General features: G+C 44.6%; 1 protein-coding gene across 3 annotated transcripts in view; it reads left to right on the top strand.

Moving 5' to 3' along the window:
- Mapre2 (microtubule associated protein RP/EB family member 2) overlaps positions 1-21,274 on the top strand; it is a 159,560-nt gene extending 138,286 nt beyond the window's left edge. For all 3 annotated transcript variants that reach the window (XM_015482443.2, XM_048806339.1, XM_015482442.2), the window contains 3 exons: positions 6,236-6,375; positions 11,047-11,205; positions 19,611-21,274. In XM_015482443.2, coding sequence (XP_015337929.1) covers positions 6,236-6,375; positions 11,047-11,205; positions 19,611-19,685 — 374 coding nt within the window. In that variant the 3' untranslated portion in view covers positions 19,686-21,274. The remainder of the gene's footprint in view (positions 1-6,235; positions 6,376-11,046; positions 11,206-19,610) is intronic.
- The last annotated feature ends 1,082 nt before the right edge of the window (positions 21,275-22,356 follow it).

Raw genomic sequence — 22,356 nt, 5'->3', positions numbered from 1 at the left:
TGCCAGGTCTTCATCCCCACATCAATATGGTTCATGGCTCATGCTTGCTGTGCGGAGCCAGCCCAAGCTGCCCACTTTTATGAGCTGACACCAAAGTAGTAAAAAAGAATAGCCAGACTTTGCCATTGGCCGCATAGGTAAGGACAGAGCCATAGGGCCATGAACTGCTAATTTCAAAATAAAAGAAATGCCCTCTTAATGATCTTCTGAACCAGGATCCTGGAACCCTGTTAAAGTTCCATTAGGACCAAACTCTGGCCACGAAGGCTGGTTTTGTGTGTGTGTGTTTTTGTTTTTTGTTTTTTGCCTTCAGAGCAGATCACAGGGTGTTCAAAATGAAGGTCTACAGCCATTTTTTAAGGAAAGGCTCAAGTCTTTATTATGTCAATTTACAGTAATGAGAATTGTGTAGAAACTGTCACTCACATGCAGTCTGATGGCTCTGATGTCAGTCACTAAGTCCCCATAAGTTCTCTTCTTATGGAAACTCTCTTCTCATCAGTCTGGCCCAGATGCTTTTCCCCAGTTTCAGTTCTGTGGGGTTTCAATGAACAAGAAGGGGGTGGGGGTGGAGTGGGGAGAGGAACAGTCTCTCAAAGCAGACAAGTTGAGGATGACCAGAAGAGCAGTGGCTTCCTGAGTGCGCACGCGCTCATGTTTTTAATGTCTCTGTGGTTCTTGTCAACAGTATTAATGTCATATTTTTAGCTCTTCTGTTTATGATTTTGGCAAAAGGAACCTAGTAAATTATGTGAGGAATATTTCTAAATTCTAGCAGAGCCCTGGCCCCAAGGTTAAAACCAAGTACAGTGCTTTTATTTGCTTCACCCTTCTGAATCCATTGAGCCTCATGAGCCCAAAATGTAGCCTTTTCCATAAACATGAAGCAAACTACTAATTATTGACATTAGACACAGTGATCATTGGGCTTCACTAAGGCAGTGAGTCAGACCACTCACTCGGCTGTTTTTTTACAACTATGGTTAAAATGCCTTAGAATCACATTTATGCACCAAATCCTAAAGGCAATAATTAAGACACGACTGCTCAGAGACTGGCCATGTAAATCGTGACCATATCCAGTGGGTAGATTCAGAGAATTACAGGGACTTTTACAAATTTATGTCTATTTTCCTCTGCTTCTGAAACTCCTTTTTATTTTGAAAGGGAAAATTGAGGAGGGAGAGAAAAGCTTGAGGGCAAAACAATTGCTTATAAAACAGGGCTACCACTAATTATGTTTTCAGGACATCATTAAATGCAGCTTGAAAAAAAATTGAAATGTTTGATACGTGAAAAAAAAAATCTAAATCCGTATTGTAGCCAGAGTAGCAGCCCTCTCTAAAAATTATTACATAAATTTAAATTATATCAATATAATTGTGTTGTTTAAATTATCTAAATGGTTTTCTGCATAAGCACCATTGAGGAAAGAGGCATGGGAAGGCACAGAAATAAGCAGGATCCCCTGGGAGAGCGGGGCATTCTGGGAAGAAGAGGAAGGCAGCTATTGAGGACTTGGGTCTCTAAAACCAGTGTTGGACTCTATACAGGACATTATTGGGACACTTCGCAATACTGAAATATAAACACTAGCTTATATAAAAGCATGATACCAATGATAAATTTACTGACATTGGTAAACTTTCTAATAACTTCTTTATAATAGTGGCCCAGGTAAGTGGGGAAAGACTACCTGGCCCCTGAAGCTAGATATACTTCAGAGTGTGATTATTTGAAAACAGATAACAGGACCTATAAAGCACATAAAAACAGTAAAAATAGGGAGGTCAAAAGATTTCAAATTTTTTACAGTTAGCATTTCTTTATGTGACAACCAGAGGGATAAATTACTTCCATGTCAAATGGTAGCTTGTGATGTTTGAAGGGCTCCCTTTCATTCTTCTGAAGATGAGCTTTTGGTTTAACCCTGAATTCTTTAAAAGAAAAAGAAAGAAAAAATTTTTCCTGTTTATTCAGAAGACGTAAGTGTACAATTAGCTAGTGCCATATCCTCACTTATCATTTATTTCCCTAGATTAGTTTCTTTCCAATATAATCAGAATTTCCAAGCCCCCCCCTAATTTTAAATGTCAAATACTCATTACTTAGTTGAAGTTATTAAATTTTTCAAATTCGTGTTCTCTCCCCTTCCTCCTTGTGTTCATCCTGCATCATGTCACCGTGCAGGACACTGAAGGCTGTTCCTCCATCCCTGTGAGTAAGGTGGTGGAGCAGTGAGAACACCTAGGCAGACTTAATGCCCTCTTTCTCATCTCAGGGCATCTGTAAGGGGCATCCACATGGGCCAGTGTGACAGATCCGAGGCCCTGAGCCCCAGCTGACCATATGAGATCTGAGAAACAGATGACATTTTTAAAAAATATTTTTTAGTTGTAGATGTACACAGTGCCTTTATTTATTTATTTATTTTTAATGTGGTGCTAAGGATCAAACCCAGTACCTCAGGGCATGTCCCTCTGCACTGTGAGGTCCATTGTGACCTGGCCCTGCAGCCAGGTAGGTCTCTGCCTGCATGAGATGTGTCCTTTGTGCTCCTGGCCTGGCTCCTGAACAGGTGAGGCAGAATCTTAGGTCTTACCTTCACTTGGACCCTGTGCACCTGGCCGTCAGGGGGCCACCTTCCACATATTCGGCAAGTGCTCTACAACTGAGCTGCAATCCCAGCCCCACAGATGACATTTGAAGGCCTAGACTGGAACTGCAGCAGCTGAGAAAGTCAGACCGACACAAATTATATTGAGCTGGGCTCTGTCAATAGCACGGATGTGCTTCCTCCTGTGAGGCTGTGTGGCAGGAACAGCACGAGCATCAATAACTACAGCAGCCCCACCTGTGTAGAGCGTGTCACCCCGGCCCTGTCTCACCAGCCAGCTTCCTCCACTCACCTGATACATGGCCATGCCTGGAGATTGGCCTGCCATGGCCCCTTCTTCTCTCCAAATAGTTCAGTTTTCTTCAAGCTGCATTTGATATCCTGAAAACATAAGGTAGCCCTGTTTTCCAAGCAATCTGCTTCTGATTCTTCCCTGTTTTTAAGGCAGAGTATAAGAACATGAGTGAGTCTCATGACCAAGCTTGGTCATTGCAGCCAGCCACACCAGAGTCACTGACCTGCTCATGAAGAACTTCCCAGAGTGAGGAGCGTGTCACATGCTTGAGGGAAGCTCCTTCCTTCCATGGGCTGTTTCCCTCAGAAGAGTGTAGCAGAGATGGGGACAGCCCAGCACAAACTACTTGCCTGCTCCCTCCTAGAGCACCAGCCCTCCCAGCCTGTCTTCCTGATTCCCCATGTGAGGGGCCTGCATAAAAACCCAAGGTGATCTTGAAAGGAAACCAAGGAAGGGATCTCTGTCAGAGGCTGGCACCTCTGGTTTGGTTTTCTTTGTATATTTCTGGCTCTTCCAGTTGGTGACTTTGACATCAGCATCAACTCCCAGCTTGCATGGTATCTTTAGCTAGAGTGATGCCTCTGCTAGGAGTCATTTAGTAGATTCTAAAACCATTATGGAGTGTGTCTGGGTCAGATATTGGCTAGGGGATGTGGAATGAACAGCAAACAGATGGAACTCCTGCATCGTGGAGTGTGCCTGGTGGGAAAAGTGAGCATCAGAGAACAATTATACCATGGTGGTTGGTGTGACCTCTGAGGAAGGAGTTCTGAGCACTGTGGCAGCCCAGAGGAAGCAAACTCTAAGCCGAGACCTCAAGGGTGGTACATCTAGTCATTCAAAGTAGGTGGGGAGGGGGCAGGAGGCAGGGGCTTTCATCAGAGGGAACACAGCCCAAATCACACTGGACCATCCTGGGGTCAGAACACTGCCTTATTCCCAAGAGGTTTGAGGGTGCCATGCCTGGGAATTCTTAGGTGAGCTTCTGGAGAGCAGAGGCTATATCTTAGTCATTTTAGAAATGTCCATAACATGGCCTTTGATGGGCACTTAATAAATACGTATTTATTAAAAGGAGGTATTGGTCATAGGTGTTGGCAGTACTTGCTCTTAGACTGTTTTTATATTAAAGTGGAATGTATTGCTTATAAGAAGGAACCAGAAGTGCCCTCACCCACTCCTAGTCTGGTGGCTGCCTTCTAAGGGCCTCTGGCCCAGTCATACTGTCCTGCTTCCTGTGCCTGTCCCTCTACATTGTTTGCTTTACCCAGTCAGTTGGAGAACCTACGCAGTGGAAGACAGAAGTAATGTACCAGGAATGTTCTGTGTGGGCTCCTACAGAGAAGAGGGGTCCTTGCAGCTGTTGCAGCTGTTTTCAGTAACTAACAAACCTCAGTTCTCTAGACTCCTTGGGACACCCTCATGTACAGGTGAGGTTTCCAGGTCCCTGTGGATTGACCCTTTAAATACGTATACTTCCTTAAGTCATTCCCAATTTAATATTTTTATTTTAAAGTGTATTGGCCATTTTCCCGTGTTTTTAAAGAAGAGTTTTCATTTTTTTCTTTGGAACAGAGGGGTGATATTTGAAAGCTATAATACTGAGGTGCTTCTCAAGGGTGTGTGTGTAACTTGCATCTGTAACTAATGACTCCAGGCACCTGAAGACACACAAATAAAAATTTTATAGTCTTCCTGTTGGCTACTTTGTAATTAGGGTATTGGTTGAAACTTGTAACTGTTGTCACATACCTGCCTTTATGACCTCTTGTGTCTTTCTAATCTGTTAGAAAATAGAAAAATCGGAAACTGTGAAGTTGGAAATAAACTGTAAAATTGAAAACCACATAATCACGTTTTATTTGCTCATTCATGTATTTATTTAGACATTTGTTCCTTCACCAAATGTGTGTTCAGCCAAGCGTTGTGTGATGCACTGGGGTGGCAAAGATTAAACAAAACATGTTCCTTGCCCTTCAAGAGCCTTCTAGAAGGGAAGGGTATAGAGGACTATGGTGGCAAATGGGGCAGGGGAGCACACAGGAGGACACCTACTCCAGTGCAGTGGTGGAAACCAGAGCTGCCCTCTCCCTGTTCAGAATAAAAGGGAAGGGGACTGAATCCCCAGAAATGGTCCGGAAGTTCTTAACCCACGAGCACAGCAGCTTCTCTGCATGTACCTTGTACTTCCCTGTTGGCTACAGCCATTCCCATGTCTGTGCCGTGTTCTAGACTGAGTCCACTATGAGCTGATCACAAGACAGGCAAGGTCTTCCTGATGTGATACTCGGAGGATCACTTGGATAAGGTACTGACCCCCAGAACTTCCCACTATAAAGGGCACAGTCCCCTTTTGTAGTAAATAATTTAAATGATAATACCTTGATATGTGGGAATGTCTTGATCCCTAAAAGTCTCAGATCTGATATTTTACTGTTCACTGGACAAGCCTTTTGGAGTTAGCTATGGATGTTACAAAATTGTGATTTTTCTATTTCTAATATTTTTTTTTCTACTTTTACTGATGGTGTTCTGTAAAGATCTTATTCTTTGTCTTCCTTTGTCTTCCCTCCCATTATGAACTGAGGAGTTTTTATGTATGTAATGTATTACAGTGAGTTACAGCCATTATTCTTTAAACTGTCTCAGTGTGGCCATTTGGGACTCCTTTAGGTTGGTCCCTGGATCCTTGTGAGCACATCCTTGAGCACATCCCTGTTTTTTGGTACAGGGTGTCCTAGGCTCACCTTGTGCATTTCCTGCCTCACCCCGGATCAGCCATTTCTCAAGAAGCCCTTTTGTTGCAGAATAATATTTAGAAATTAATATTTGGGCATCAGGATACTCACTGCTAGGAAGATGCCATTACTTCTAGACTCCTTTCGGTGACTGAAGCTAGGGAGTATTTTAAAAGAGAAATGTTTGTATTCATGTTTCTTCTTTTTCAATGTTTCTTCCAAAGTGTTAATCTGATGTAGGCCCTTGGTCAGTAACTCAAGGTAGTAATTTCAGATTTTCTAAAAACCTTTTCTTTTTAAAAACTTGGAGTTCTTTTGTAACTATTATTCTTATCTCTGGAGAGAGAAGGGCCTAGAACATACATCCCTTGTTACTTAGGAAAGAAACTGTTCTTATAAAAATTAAATAAGTTGCCCAAGACAATGACACTATGGTTTAATTTTGTGTACTTTTAAGCATTTTTGTGGCCCTTTTGTAATGGGCCTTTTTGCTTTTTAGTGCACTTGGTTTGTATCTAAAACAAGATATCAAAAAATCCATGTTTAATGTCGCCAATGTTTATAATTTGCTCTGATTGCTTTCAGGTGCAGCTAAATCAAGTCCAGCATCTAAACCGGGATCCACACCTTCTCGCCCCTCCTCTGCCAAAAGGGCTTCCTCCAGTGGCTCAGCATCCAAATCTGATAAAGATTTAGAAACACAGGTCATACAGCTTAATGAGCAGGTAACTCCTATCTCTGGATCCAGTGACATGTGTAAGGGGCAGGGAGACAGACCCCGACTGGCCTTAGGCAAGGAAGGGATGGTGAGGCAGAATCAGTGGTGTCAAGCAAGAATAAAAGGAATTGCTTAGGAAGGGAAAATTAGTAGCTTATGATGAATAACAGATGTTAGTCATAAATTTCAAAGCTTTACATTAAGAGAGGGCAGATGACTCAGCCTTGCTCCTCCTCCCCTATACCTCAGTGGCCATCCCGAGCTCCAGGCTGAGTAATCCTAGTATAGACATGGCCTACCCTGCCCACTTATGGCCAATCTAGACAGTGTTAAAGGCTGCTCCAGTGTGTGGTTGTCTCCCTCGCACCACCTGCCTCGCCTGTCCATCCATCCTTCCTTCTTTTCTTTCAGCAATTATTCATTGAACCTTTTTCTCTGTGACAGATACTGTACTTAGTGCTAGTAATTTAATGGTAGCAAGATTAGGTTCATTTTCTTTTCTCAGAACATACAGCAGTTGCACACAGTAGGTTATTACTTAAGCAAAATAAAAAAAAACTCCAAACTTGGGGATGGGGTGCAGCTCAGCTGTAGAGCACCTGCCTGGCATGCCTGAGGAGCTGGGATTCACCTCCAGCACCTGAAAAAAACACGTCTTTCCACAGTGGCAGGTGTTGGATGCCCTAGAAACACTGAATTCAAAACTGGGGGAATCTGAAAGGCTATAGCTGTGTTTTAAGTATAACTTTTCTTCTTAGCCTACAGCTCTTCACAAATTAAATAAATCTACTTCTGCTGACTTTGAAATTTCCGGTATAAAAACTTAAGTATGTAGCCAGGCATGGTGGCGCACACCTGTAATCCCAACGGCTTGGGAGGCTGAGGCAGGAGGATCGTGAGTTCAAAGCCGGCCTCACTGGTGAGGCTCTGAGCAATTCAATGAGACCCTGTCTCTAAATAAAATACAAAAACAGAGCTGGGGATGTGGATCAGTGGTCAAGTGCCTTTGTTCAATCTCCAGTAACAAAAAAAATTAACAAAAACCACTTAAGAATGCTTTTTAACTAGCACTAACCAACTTTGCCTTAGATTATAAGTAGTTTAAAGGTAATAAAACAACAGGGAGTGAAGGACTCCCTGCAGAAGCCAGGGACCTTGGCAGCTTTCTTCCCACCCCTCCACCATGGCAAGAGGAACCTTGACTCCAGGTCCTCAGGCGGTTCCCAGCCGTGTCCCAAGCCAGTTTCCAGTGATTAATCTTTTTCTTGATGAGCCAGCAAGAGTCTGGAAACTGTTTTTGAGGTAATTGTATATTTGCAATCAAAATTTTAGTTTAAAAAGCAGGCAGTTGCTTAACTAGAGTGCTTCTGTACAAGTCCAATCACTTCAAGGAAAAACTCTAAGTCATCTGGGAGGTAGGACTTTGACCTAAAAACTGTGGAATGTTCTAGACATTTGCTTATTCTCAGTTTGTGCCTCGGACAGTTTCCAGTAGTAACTTCTTCAGGTAAAAAGACAGTAGTACTGTCAGCAGTGGTGAGCTCCAGGCCACACACAAGCAACAAGGCCTGAGCCTCGAGAGAATTGGGCTTGGGTACTTTGGATTTCTTACTCTTTTCTCCTAAGGAACACAGATTTTTTTGCTTTGCCATCTTGTATTCTTGGTGACTCCTCTTCTCCCTGACTTCTCCTCCCACCACATCCAGGCCTCCAACCCCCAGAGCAAATTCTGACCACGTGGAAGCCTCAGGGTCCTTCCTTTCCTCCCTGTCCCTCACAGCCTTGACCAGCCAAACCACTTCTTCTCCTTGGATCTGACACTAGGCTCCTAATAGCTCTCAAATCACACAAAGAGACTCTCATTCCTAGACCCCCATTCCCAGATCCCCAAACTACCTCAGCTAAACTGTCCTGCCATTCAAAATGCCACTCCAGAGAGGCCAGAGGGAGAAAAGAGAGAACTGTACACCAGCCTTCCTTCCTCTTGTCATAGCTCTTAACTTCCTCCTAAGAAGCCTCGCTCCCACTTCTTGCCCCCTGTTGCCTTCATGATTAGGAGGACCAGGCCTGGCCCCCCTGTCCCTCAGAGGTAAGGTAGGACACACCCTAAATTGGGAGTCCTTCCAGAGGTTTACCGAGCACATATTTCACCAGTGATCTGATTGCTCCCTCCTTTGGGTGTCCGTGAAGCCTACAGGAACCCCCTCCCCTCCCCACAAGCCTGGTGGCAGCCCCACAGGCAGACGGGGTTGGAACTGAGAGCACCTGGGACAAGGAGAGACCGAGTTGGAAATGCCTGGGCAAAAGGGTGAATTACAACAGTAATAGAGAAAGTGACAAGTGTCGTAAACTAAGAATTTTCATGTACTTGGCCTCATGCCTTTATTCAGGCAATATCCCATGATAAACTATAAAAGTAACACAGTGCTAGACATCTCCAGTGATAGAAATGAATCAAAAGATGTCAGAGAGGAAAAGCCATAAATAAAATAATTAGGAACTCTTTCTGGACAGTGGGTGAGCCAACAGGAAGTAGGTTGGAATCAGGGACTGCTGGCAGGAGAGGGTGGGCATTGAGTAGCCCAGGCAGAGACCGTGGCTGTCACATGGACTGCAAGGCGTGGGAGGACCTGTAATCTGTGGACACACTAAGGGGAGTTGGGAAAATTGTGAAAAGAAAACTTCCCCTCCATGGCCCTCGACCTCCTCCATAACTCAGGCATCCCATGTCATATGGCATCCCGTGTCACATGGCATCCCATGTCATATGGCATCCCACCACGTGGGGATCAGACTGGTTTTGGTCTCCGTGAGCAGGCCTGTGAAAATGGAATTTCAGTTGCCAATTGCTCTTTCATCATATAACCCAGCTGCTGTGAGATTTTACTAAGGAATGTATATAGCCAAGTACCGCTCACCTAGTACCCATGGAGTGCCACAGAGCCCGACTCAGGCTAAGTATTTCTATAGAAGCCACAGCTATTTTCTTACAATGCAAACCACACCATGCTCAGGATGTAGACAGACTTAGTTTTCATGGGTTGACTGTTCTTGTCTGAAATGGAGCTAGTGAGTGGGGGTAACCCTGAATTACCACAGGTCCATCTGTGGCACCAGCCCAGAGCTGAGATGCATTCTATGGCTGAGCCCAGAGAAGGGGTTGGTTTGTTTAAAACAGGAAAGTATTGCTAGAACAAACTTTTTTTCTAAAATTTAGTCTGGTTACCTTCAGTTTTTGCAAATGTCCCAAATATACTATTAGCAGAAATGAGAGTTAAAAGTCAGTGAATGGAACCTTCACAGCTTTATCAGTAGGTACAGAGCAGCCTCCGTGAGGTTAACATTCAGGGGCCATATTCCTAAGACTTCTAGGTGGATCTGAGTTTACATAAATATAGATGAACAAAGGATAAATATATATATGTATGTGTGTGTGTGTGTGTGTGTGTGTGTGTATAACATATATGGGGATTATAAGAGACCAGGAACAGAGTGACAGTTTGAGCCTGTAAATAGCTGCTGCACCTGGAGGAGGGTGGAGGCCTGAGATTTGAAACTTGATCTTTTCCTAACCCCTTTGATATTTCTTCACCCCCAGGTGCCTGCATTGTTGAGCCAAGGTCCTCCCCATTGTTGGCCATTATATAATGTCCATAGCACTGGAGGGTCCTTGTACCAGTGTCAAAGGGAATAAAGAGGAAGTGAGAGCTAGTTAGGTGAGGGAATGGTGCTTCTGTCCCTTGCCACTTTCAGTGATTCACCCAAAGCCAGAACCAGAGAAGACAGATCCACACAGCCCGGCTGAGACTCGTCCAGTTTTCCTTGGGCACCAAGACCCACTTTCTCAGAGTATTTATCCAGTTTGGCTCAATCTCATTTTGAAGGGATGAAAATTTAGGGGTGGATCTGAAGGAAGGGTCCTCAAATAATCTAACCATACTCAACAACTCTCTTGTCTCTCCGTTCCTCCATTCTCCCATTCTCTATCCCTTCATGGGGGGAGTGTGTTTGTCTGTCTGGGCTGCTACAACCAAATACCATAAACTGTGCATGACTTGTATAAACAACAAATTTATTTCTTACGATTCTGTCAGTTGGGAAGTCCAAGATGAAGGTGTCAGGAGATGCACTGTGGGGTGAGGGCCCATTCCTCATAGATGGCACCTTCTCGTTGTATCTTCACATGCTAGAAGGATTAATGCTCTCCTTTGGACCTCTTTCAACAGGGCACTAATCCCTTTGTGAAGGCTCCATCCTTATGACCTTGTCACCTTCCAGAAGCCTCACCTCCTAATACCTTCACACTGGGCATTGGGATGTCAACATGTGAATTTGGAGGGAGACACAAACTTGCAGATCAGAGCAGCATGCTAGGGGAAAGACGCCATCCAGCCCATGTTAGCAGGAGAGGAAAGGTTCCCACAGTCTAGCTGAAACCGCAGGCAGAGGATCACTCTGACCCTGATTAATCACTAAGTTGATGGAAGGGAATGAGCAGTGTGCTTCTGAGATTGGACATTTTGGCCCAGGCTTGGGCTCAGGTGACAGCCCTATTGCTCTACTCTCAGACTTGCACATTGGTTATTTCTGTCTCTTTACATGTTTTGGGTCCCCATATTCAGGCATAGTTGTCACTTATTATTGTATATTTTTGGATTCTCCATCCTCACTCTTGCAGGTACATTCATTAAAACTTGCCCTTGAAGGCGTGGAAAAGGAAAGAGATTTCTACTTTGGGAAGTTGAGAGAGATTGAGCTACTCTGCCAAGAGCATGGGCAGGAAAATGATGACCTCGTGCAGCGACTAATGGAAGTACTCTATGCTTCAGAAGAACACGTAAGTGCCAGGAGCTCTCAGCTCCTGCCTCTGAAATGACTGTCCTGGTCAAACTGCAATGGATCCACCTGCCTTAGAGTGCTTCCCTAAGACCTCAGTGAGAATTATAGCTCAATTAATGCACTTGATCTTCCCAGAAGAATATGCATCATGATCCACTGACCCATGCCTGTGGAATATGTGTCCATAAGTTAATCTGAGAAGAGATGAGTGCATGGTGAGGCCTAGGAGTGGGGAGGCAGCTGAGAAAAGCAGCCATATCCCAAGAGATAGTGTGAGAACCTGAGCAGTAAGAATTTGTAGAAGGGCTCCTATTTCCTCATGAAAGATCACAGTATGGTTAAAGGAAAATATAATGTAGGTCCCATAAAGCCTATGGGTTTTTTTCATAGCTAGTTGCCTTGGTTACTCATCATCAGGGTAGAGCAAAACTGCAGAATGGCCCTTTGTTGAAAAGACTTCTAGATGGCCTCCTTTGCAGGGAAGGACCTGCCACCAGGGTTGCTGTTCATGAGCAGATGTGCTGAGGGAGACCCACAGTGTGGTTCTGCCAGGGGGACAAAAAGCAGGAGCAGGGAGAACGGTGATGTCACAAAGCCAGGAGGGGAGGGGGTGGGACAAGTGGCAGAGACTGGGGAGAGTCCCCCTAGTCGCCTGTGCCTGGAGGAAGAGGCCCAGCACCCAGGGGCAGAAGTGAGAGCCCAGTGGAGCTTGACTGCCACCGAGCTGAGCTGTGGAGGGCCAGGAGGATTGGGCTCCGAGCATCTGAGGCCGGGTTGAAGCTGGTGCAAGCGTTCTGGTTCTGACTTGCAGGCCTGTAGATGTGCAAAGAGCACTGTGGTGGGGTCACAAGTGTGTGAGCATTACCATGGGACATAACAGCCACCAGCAGGCTTACTTTGTCTTATTTCAGCTGAATGCCCAGCAAATATTTACTCCCTTTATGACCTAAAATCCTAGCAATGAAACTTTCCTGACCTGGAAAAACTGTGCTCAGATTTGGGGGTTCTCCACTATTGTTTTCATTTCCCCTGATATTTTGTTTTAAACTTCTTTCTTGGTGGCCAGTAGCTTAGAATGCAGATTTTTGAAGCCCTGGGAATCTGCCTAGTTGGGCCCCCAGAGGACATGATGGTTGAGGACATGTGGTTCTGAGTGTTTTCATATCTGATGGAAGTAGCGAGAGGCTGGTCGTCTGGCCTGCTGGCTAGAGGAGAACTCGCACATGGGCCTGGGTCTCTCCAGCAGGAGAAAGAACATGATTCTAAGCCAGATCTTGTCCCAGGAGGGAGGAGTCCTTGCACAGGAGCATTGACACATGAGCTCCAGATGAAGAGCTGCATTTCTAGCTAAGGAGATGGAGGGCAGCCTCCCACAAGAGTCCTTGCCTCCTGGGTGTGATTTCAGGGAGTGCTGCTCAGATGACCACCCTCTGGTTGGTTCTGCCATTTCCATCACCCACACCCTCACCCCACACACTCCCTGGCTGCCTGCTTGCAGTGTGTGGACGGTCAGGATGCAGACACCTGGGAGAGCAGTGTTTTAAAGCCTCATCAATCATTAAGACTGAGTCTGTCAGGTCCTTTTCTCAAGCACCTGGGATGGGGCTGGATGGAAGAGGGCCCAGGGCTTTATATCTGTTAGTTTATTAGCTCCTTTAGTTCTCTTGATAACTTATTACGTAGACATTGTCATCATTCCATTTCATAGATGAGGGGAAACTAAGACAGTAGAGGTCTTTCCCAAGTTCATGAGCAGGTAGTCGGAATATTGAGTTCTTATTCTCCCTTCTCCAAGCCTGAACCATGTTTTTTGGCTGTCTTGGGTGGGTTACTTTTTGTTTTGGTTTGCTTTTGGTGCTGGGGATTCAGCCCAGGGGGCACATGCATGCTAACTAAGCACTTGCTCTACCACTGAGCTACCCCTTCACCCCTTTTAAGTGGGATTGTGACAGTAGCAATAGTGAAGAGTTAGTGCATATTTAGCATGTGCTAAATATTATGTTCATATTCTGTATACATTTTTCACCCTAACCATATCCCTATGCAGCAAGTACTGTTACTTGCATTTCACAGATGAAATTATTTGCTTAGCAACTCCAGTTAGTAGCACAAGATTTGAACCCAGGTTTATGTACTTAAGAGCCCCAAATCTTTAGGACTGTTACTTCCCTCTCAGCATATTGGATGCCATGGGGCAGGGAGAAGTCAAAGTAGTGCCACTTGGGGAAACCTCAAAATAGCCTGTCTACTTAAATCTTCAGTCAAGCACGCTCTGTGTGTGTAGGAGGAAGTAGTCAGACACCTCCCTGGATTTCTCCAGATAACTCCCTAGTTTCATTTTTGTTAAATGAGACTCCAAAAGTCTTATCTCTGCCTCCTTCTCTGGGCATACATCCATTTAAGTCCGTGGAGAACTTCTGTTTTCTTCTGACTAATGGGTTACTTTTCTCAAACCACCTTTGTGTCATCTCTGGCACTCTGCTGCTATCTTCAAATAGAAATGTGGTGAGGAAGGGAGAGAAGAAAGACATTGGCATCACTACTTAAGTGTATGCTAAGAACTATCCAAAATCCAGGAAGAGATTTACTTAGAGTAACCAGGCAATTTAAATCTGTAAGAGAATATAGACTTGAACTACGTGCATGGGTTACCAAAGCAAAATCTTTATGTACAGTTGCTGGCTTAATTTTTCTGGTTCCAGTATATATTTCATTGCAACTTTGTGTCTGGAAAACCTATAGAAACAGGTCAGGCTACACTGAGATTTCTGTGGAAAATAAGGGTTTTGATTTGCAATATGCTAGGTATCCATGTTTAGACTGGCAAGACCAAGGTTTGATTTGGTTTGGTTTTCTCTTTCCACATTTTTTATTGGTACATTGTAGTTGTGCATAATAAAGGATTTGTTAATTTGTTCATACATGCACACAATGTAACAAAATAATTTGGCTAATATCACTCCTCACTGCTTACCCCCTCCCTTCCCCTCCTCCCACCTCTTCATCCCTTTCTTCTACCCATCTCCTTTTGATTTTCATAAGATCCCCGCAACCTCCCCTGTCTTTTCCTTTTTCCTCTCTAGCTTCCACATATGAGAGAAAACATAGGACCCTTAATCTTCTGAATCTGGCTTATTTTGCTTAATATGATGGTCTCTAGTTTCATCCATTTTTCTACAAATGCTATAGTTTCATTTTTCTTTTATGGCTGAACAAAACTCTGTTGTGTGTATACACCACATTCTTTTCCTTATCCATTCACTCATGAATGCACACCTAGGCTGGTGCTATAGTTTGACTATTGTGGATTGTGCTGCTGTGACCGTGGGTGTGCATGTATCACTATATAGTATGAGGACTTCAGTTCTTCAGGATGAAGAGTGAGGAGGAGATGCTAAATACTGAGGAGGGAAACCAAGGTTTTTTAAATTTTGGTTTCTGAATAGGAAGGGAAGACTGCTGTGCCTGGACTGTGTGCTGAGCACTTTCTGTAGACTCTGCCAACTGTGAGCACAGACATGCACACGTGGTTCTGCTTATAGAGGTATACATAAGAACCTCGGGAGCCATAGGTGGACTCTCCTTCCTGCATCCCCTGCCTGAGGCTCAAGGAACTGTCCAATACACCTCAAAACCTTCAAGGTTTGCCTTCCTCCCTGAGGCTGGTGAGTCCTGCCTCTGGGACAGCCTCCCAGAAGCACCACCAGTCTCTGCACTGGGGCATGAGCCTTAAGAAAGCTTTGACCCCTGTCCACTGCCCGTGTGGGTCATTGTCTGCAAAGACATTACTTTTGAACAAGTGGCTGTGATGCCACTGCTGCCAACTCTCTGAATTGTCCTTTTGCCCCACTGTCTTGCTCCTGATACTGTGTCCTGTTTTTAAACTATTTCCATACCTGGGTGGTGAATAGGTCACACTCACATGCAAGTCCGATATACATGATATCTGGGAGAAAATGTCAGTACTTTGTCAGAAAATGTCAGTACTGAGATGATGGATTATACAAATCTGAAATGACAGAGGCTTCTGGTTGGCTGCCTTTTCCTCCTGAAGGTAAGGGAGGTGCTGAAGAATTGAAGGCTAGACAGTTGGGTATGCTCTCCAATTTCAGGTAGGTGTATTTGCTGGAAGGGGAATCTCTTCCACTAAGTGATGACTGGCTTCTGATTCTTATAGTCAAGCAATCCCAGAATATAATGTTTGGAAGGTAGAAAAATCTAGCTAGAAGTTTTGAGCAGGGGAGTCAACAGGTAATTCATTTCCCAGGTGTAGAAACCCTATGGAAGTTTTCAGAGCAGATTGCCAGCCAGTTGTCCAGTGCCTCTCTGTCACATTGTCATTATCTTTTCCCTCTGTATTTAACTTGGGCCCACAGGTATGTGAGCTGAATCATTGGCTATCTGCTCCCTTATTGATTTTGACAGCCAAGTTGCAATAGCTTATAAATAGCTGCTTATCTCCTGAGGTACTGTCATGGAAGCCACTTTAAAAATGACCTAAAGACTTTCTTTCTCCTCAGCAGTGTTTTGATACAGGCAGTGTTTCTGTCACTACAGAGTCTGTGCATTCCACTGGATAAAGCAATGGCTGTGAAGGAAAAACACACAACCCCTCCCACAGAAGAGCCCACAGTCCCTGGAAGGAAGACAGGGACACAACTAACTGGAATCTGTGCCTGATTATAATAAATGTGATAACAGAGACATAAGTCAAGTTGTGGGGAGTACACAGAAACAGCCTAGAGGGCCCAGCAAAGATGTCACAGTGAAAATGGCTTTTGTTGGATGTTCAAGGATGGCTAGGAATATCAAGTTAATAAAGCTAAGGTAGGGTGTATTTCAGGCAGAGGGAACTTGGATTAAAACGGGGAGGAAAGAAGAGCCAACCAGGGCTGTCGTAAGTAGTGAGTGGGAGATGAGGCCGAGTATCACCCCCTACATTTGGAAGCAGGAGCTTCTGGGTGAGCCTCCTCCCTCCTCTGCCCCCATTCTCTTCCCACAGTGGCCAAGACCCTTCTTCAGTACTTTCTTCCAACTTCTCTAACCCTTACAATAAGAATAAAAAAAAATTCACTTCACTCACAGTTCACTTAGAGAGATGTAATGGATTGAAAGGAAATAGCAGAATTGAGCAGGTGTCACTTCAGTTCATTGGCTCCATATTTGACACAGGTTTTACCTGAGCATCTACTTAACATGTGGATTTAAAGTCTTCATTTTTATATGGATCAAAGAAAAAGGTCTTTTGTTTTTCCTCCTGGGAACCTATGAAAGCGCACAAAAGGCTGGGCAAGCTCAGATGTGATATGTAGTATTTCAGAATTATAGATGTATTCTGACAAACTTCCCAGTTTCCTTAACTTGCACCCCAAGCATTAGCAACCCATTGATAACTTGGGAAGATTTGTTCTTTATTGCCTGATAAGCATGATCTGGGGTCCATGGTTCCTGCAGATATTTGATATCACAAGCAGTTTCCTGTGGCTAGGACTTGAGCCTGGTGCTCTAGGGAGCTGCCCTTGCCATCTGGGAACCACAGAACCATAGACAAGGGCAATGGACCCACCCCCCTTCTTTAGCATGTTTGGGAAGAATGCCTGCAGAGGGGCCTCATGGGTGGGTTCTTAGTCCTGTAGCTTATTAACAGATTTAACAATTCCTTGAATCCAGGTCTTCCAATTGCAGTTCTTAGTTAATTCCATTATCCCACAGTTAACTCCCAACTGTGACAAGCTTTTCTCTAAAACGTAAAACAGATCCTCATTTCTGAGATCTTCCCCTCATCAATGTAGAATGCACAAAAGCAATTATGTAAAAAAAGCATGCTTTATACCAGCTGAAGTTAGAGCGATATAGTATGAAAGACACCACACTAGATTCAAGAGTTAGGAAGAATGAAACGACATCCCTCACCCAGGGGAGTCTCTGAGCCAGAGTGGAAAGGAAGACGGCCATCCTGTAGAAGCACACACAGGGCTGAATCCCACATACCCTCTAACAGAAGCAGAAACAAGGTTTCAAAAGCTTGGAGAGAGGAGCTGTTACTGTGGCGTGGTGGCAGGGAGAGAGGTTTCAGGGAGGAGCAGCATTTTCAGAAAGTGGAGGAGCCGGGGGCAGAATAGCCACTGGGAGTTCCCAGGCACCATGTCCATAAACAACCCACCAGCATGTCTCCTTCATGAGGAGAGTACCTGCTCTAAGACCAGTGCCTGTTTTCTATTTTGTGCCACCCCACCATAAAATAACCTCCTATTCCTCATGAGAGGACCACCCTCACCTGTGCCAAGCAGTGGACAAAGCCAGCAGCAGAGGATACTGCCAGGAGTATAGCCACAGCATACCCAGGGGCCCCTGGGATCGTCTGACACTACAGATTCAGGACTCTGCTCTCCAAGATCAGAGAGCATCTGCAGTTAAGGAATCCAAGTGTGAGGATCAGAAAAACAGAAGTGGTCAGAGAGGAGGATATTGGGCCTTACCCTTGGTGGCACAATTTATGGGGTACCCAGGTATGGTTAGGGTTAGGGGAGAATTCACCTTTACCAAATAATGTGCCCATTGTCACAGAGTTAAAGAGACATTACTAAATGTAATCCCAGGTTTTTAATACAATGATGTCACTTTCAACTGTTGGTTGTCACAGAAAGGGGTTTTTTTTTCCTTAATTATTTGTGCTTAATATATTCCAAAGAGTTGTCCCACAAAAGAAATCATAATCACAGCTCATATTTACTATCTACTAAATACTCCTGCATTGGGTTCGATTAATCCATTGATTCACTGATCAGTGAAACACTGAAAACTCTGCCACGTGAGTACCCCTATCCCTGTCTCAGACAAGAAACTGAGGCACAGAGCAGTTGCAATATATTTACAAAGTCTCACAGCTGGTAAATAGCTCCAGAGTCTCATGCTTTTACATTATACAGCCTTTCAGAAAAGACTCAGCATATGATCTTGGCTGATAGTCTGGTAGTCTTGGTCATCTATACTTGAATCCTCTGAAACCTTCCTCTTGCCACAACACATATTGCCTTCTGTACTGAGAGGGGACATAGTCGAATGAGCCCCTACTCCTGACCTCAGAATCTCAGGATGCAGTGGACGAGGCTGAAAAATTCAAGACAAGGTTACAAGTCGGTTTCATAGCACAGGAAGAGCAGAGTGCTGCAGGAGAAGGGAAAGAGATCATTCTGGCTCAGGGTACTGGAGAGATGACCACACTCTATTTGAATTGGTTCTCAACAGTTTTGTCCTGAGCTACAGGGAATATGGGTCAGATAGGAAGGGGGTGGGTGGGTTTGATGGTTCAGGAGTCTGTGTGCCAGGTGTGAGAGGACCTGAGCACATCTCTGTGTGCTGGCACACATGCCACACTGCACCATAAAACCGTGTGCTGTTATTGAGGGGGCAGTTAGCTGCTGTTGGTTAGCTTTACTCCTTCAGCTTGGATAATAAAGAGCTAGTTAATTCTTAATGAGGTCAAAAATTGAAAGAATTTACATCTGTGGCTTAGTTGGTAACCATGATACTCTTCACCGGGTTAGACAAATGAATAAATAGATATTGGAAACCAAGTAGAGAAACACAGTCAGGGAATAGAAAGTAAGCAAAGACCTCAACCACCCTGAACAGATATCCCAAAGTCCTTGAGCCAAAGCTCCTAAGCTCTCTGCTAAGAGGGGTCTATTTGCCAGGGGCAGCCCATGAAACATGGCTGCTACCATTTCCTTCCCCTCAGAAACTCAAACAGGTTACTTTTGCTGGTATCTCAGCCCACATCAGATTAGTAACCTATTGTAACAAAAAGGTCTGGCTTCAGGCAGACAAGAAGAAGGAAAGCAGGGAAGGAAACCGGAAGTGGGTCAGAAGCACCACATCCTGGACCATTAGTGTAGGGGCAACCGTCCTACACAGGCCTAGGATGCTGTTTTATGTTCATTGTGGTCATCATGATGCTGTAGAGTCATTGTGTTTAGTTGACTCTCTTACAAAAGGTAGGAAAGTGGGGCTGGGATTGTAGCTCAGTGGTAGAGCACCTGCCTAGCACCTGTGAGGCACTGGGTTCGATCCTCAGAACCACATAAAAATAAAGATATTGTATTCATCTACAACTAAAAAACTAGGAAAATATGTGATGTGTTCTCTGAAGTTTTCCTTCTAAAACAGTTGGAAGAAAATTGGGGGGCTCGAAGCCTAACGATTGTGCTTTCTAGAATGACCATTCTTTGATGGCCCTGCATGCATGTTGACCACTGGGATCTGGGAAACCTGGAGGGTTGTATCCAAGCCTAGTGTTCTCTGCAGCCCGGAGATGACACACTGCGCAGTGACCATGGGCTGGGATCCCTCAGGGCCTCAGACCATAAATTATCTCAGCTGAAACTTCTCCCTGCCTCACAGGAGGGCCACACAGAAGAGCCGGAAGCCGAGGAGCAAGCCCATGACCAGCAGCCCCAGCAGCAGGAAGAGTACTGACCCGTCTCAGCAGCTCTTGACACTTCCATTGTGCGTGGGAACTTTTCTTCTGGAGAATTGGAACACGTGCAGCCTCAAGCTCAACAGAAACCAGTTGTTCCCAGTCTGCCGTTACCATCAATGCACTGTTGCGTATGCCAGCCACTGCGCTTGGTTCCCATTTCCTTTGCCAAGATGCATTAGCTGACGGTCATTCTGGCCGCCTACCTGAGAGATCATAGGGTCACATACCTTCAACTTCACCATTTGGCTGCTTGAGATTGGTTCTGCTCTTTTCCTCGTTTCTTTCCAGAACAACTTTCCCTACCCCAAAACCACTTCCACCACCACCACCCCTTTTTATCCTGGTGTGAAACAATGGTAATTTGATATATGGTATTTATATTGGCATTTCTCAACCCAGTGTCACTAGATGTCACACGCATTTGTGGTGCTTTGATGTTTGCAAGTCTAACTTCTGAACATAAATTTGGTCAAAGAATTGGAACAAAGGGAAACAGATACTTGATATGAAAGCCATAATGACAGTGACTTGTGTCATGAGGGGAAACATAGGGTCAGTTTCTCCCTCTTGTCACAACACTAAAGGGAAAAAAATGGATTCAAAACTAGGACTTCAGGGCCCAGCAGTGTTCATAGAGCAGCATGTTAGACAACCATACAGTATGTTGTTAGTTTTGAAAGACATTTACTCAAGGAAAACACCATCTCAACTTTGCCCTCTCTCCGCGTGCCCCTCCCCTCCCATCCTCCTCCCCTGGTTCCCATGTTATTTTCTTTCTCAGGGTCCTCTTTGGTGGGCAGCCACTCTCCCAAGATGTTGTCATCAGTAATATGCAGTCCACAGGGGGTCTTAGTAGGTGCAGGTCCTCCTGGCTGGTCCCTCTTCCTCCTCGTGTGGCTTTCAACCCAAATCCTGTCATCCACACTAAGGGATCCCTACTAAAGGATAACTTCAAGTGTGCAGCCCAAGCTCCAGGGTTCTGCATCATATTGCACACTGGCTGGAAGGCTGGAAGTGAAGACCTAATTAATAGGAGCATAATTCCAAGGGAGAATCCTGATTCTGCAGTCTGGTGTTAACACTGGAATAACAGCACAGAAAAACCTATGACTCTCAATATCTTCTGGAATAAGGAATTTCCCCTCTTTAACACAAGGGCCCTCCTTGTCATTGACATTTGCTAAACCATGGCAATTCATAAACAGAGAAACATTAATGAATTAAAAGCATTCCTTATTTTTTTAACTAATATTTGCACATTTTCTTAGTCTCTTTCCAAATCTTTGCCTCCCTCCTCCCCCACACACACCTTTTGACAGATGGTATCCCTTCCTGGATCATTCAGTTTCACTTAATTTCTAAATTTAGGTTGACTTTCACTTGTTATTTGACTTAGCAGGTGCAACAACAACAAAATGTGCCCACCCCACTTTCCGATTAACTGAAAAGCTTAAAATAAATTTCTGAATTGTGTATCATCAAGCTTTGAAATTTCTTTATTAAGTGATGAAATACCAATTCTAAATTCTGGCATTGAAGCTTGGCACCAAAAGAAGTCTTTCCAAAATAAATCTTTTGCAGCAAAGTGGTATTTATTGAGTTCTATGTGGAAAAGATGGCTTGTATTTTTGAGATTATTACAACACACTGTGCAGAATTGGACAGATGTTTTGTGGTGTTTGGTTTCCCTTTCTTCTCTCTCCTGCTCACTCTGCACACAGCGGCAGCTCATTTCTCTGAGGCTGGAAAGCCTGGCTCCTGGCAGTGACATCCTCCCTCACCTGGTTACAGGTAGTGGCTGTGCTATACACAGTGTCTTGCTTAACAGTGTGTTGCCCTCCTGAACCCATTGTACTCGCTGATGTTTTACAAATAGCTCTTGTAAAGAGGCACAATAAATAACTCCTTGCAGATACTTCGGTGGTTCCTAGGCCGCCATTCATCTTCCCCAACATCTCAGTAGTACCCAGTGCCAGGTGGTTCCTGTCACGTAGATGTACATGAATGTGTACCAGAGTGTCAGGATCCAGTCTTCTCCAGAACCACTTGTTAGTGTGGAAATTATACTTTCCACAAACCTCCCTGATGACTCTTGCTGGAACCACTCTTGTTCTCTCCAGCTCCCCAACTTTCTTGGCTAGAGACATGTTAGCCTGTAAAGAATACCATAATCCATTCTTCCTGATGATTTGGAGCAGATTATTCATTCATTTAGAAAGAGCCATAGATTCTCTGTCCCCATCTTAAACATCTTCTGCTGTGCTTTGCCCGGATGATGTCCCAGATGCTTTGGGGAATCTTTAACAGCTGTGTTTTGGAGTCGGTCTTGGGCCGCAACCCCTGCCTCTGTATGACCACCACTTGTTTCCCACAGATAGTGGGACCCCATCGCTCTTTCATCCTGTCATTCAGGACATGGGTTCCTCCGTGCCCCACCCCCAGTAGCATGTCATCATTGCTAGGCAGAGAGGTATTCCTTGCTGTGTGCCCTGCTGCTGCTTCTCAGGAAGATGGATTTCTTTCCTCGTCCTCCCCTCTCACCCACTGTTGGCTGGTTATAGCACTTCCCATTGCTGCTGTCAGATTGGAAGTGATTGAAGCAGGGGGCAAAGAGAAAGCTCATGCTCATTCTAAGCAGAAAAGCAGGAAAAAAAAAAAAAAAAAAAA

This window comes from Marmota marmota, unplaced genomic scaffold (assembly GCF_001458135.2).
Source record: "Marmota marmota marmota unplaced genomic scaffold, marMar, whole genome shotgun sequence".
NCBI lineage: Eukaryota > Metazoa > Chordata > Mammalia > Rodentia > Sciuridae > Marmota > Marmota marmota.
This window is presented reverse-complemented; position numbering and strand designations above follow the sequence as displayed.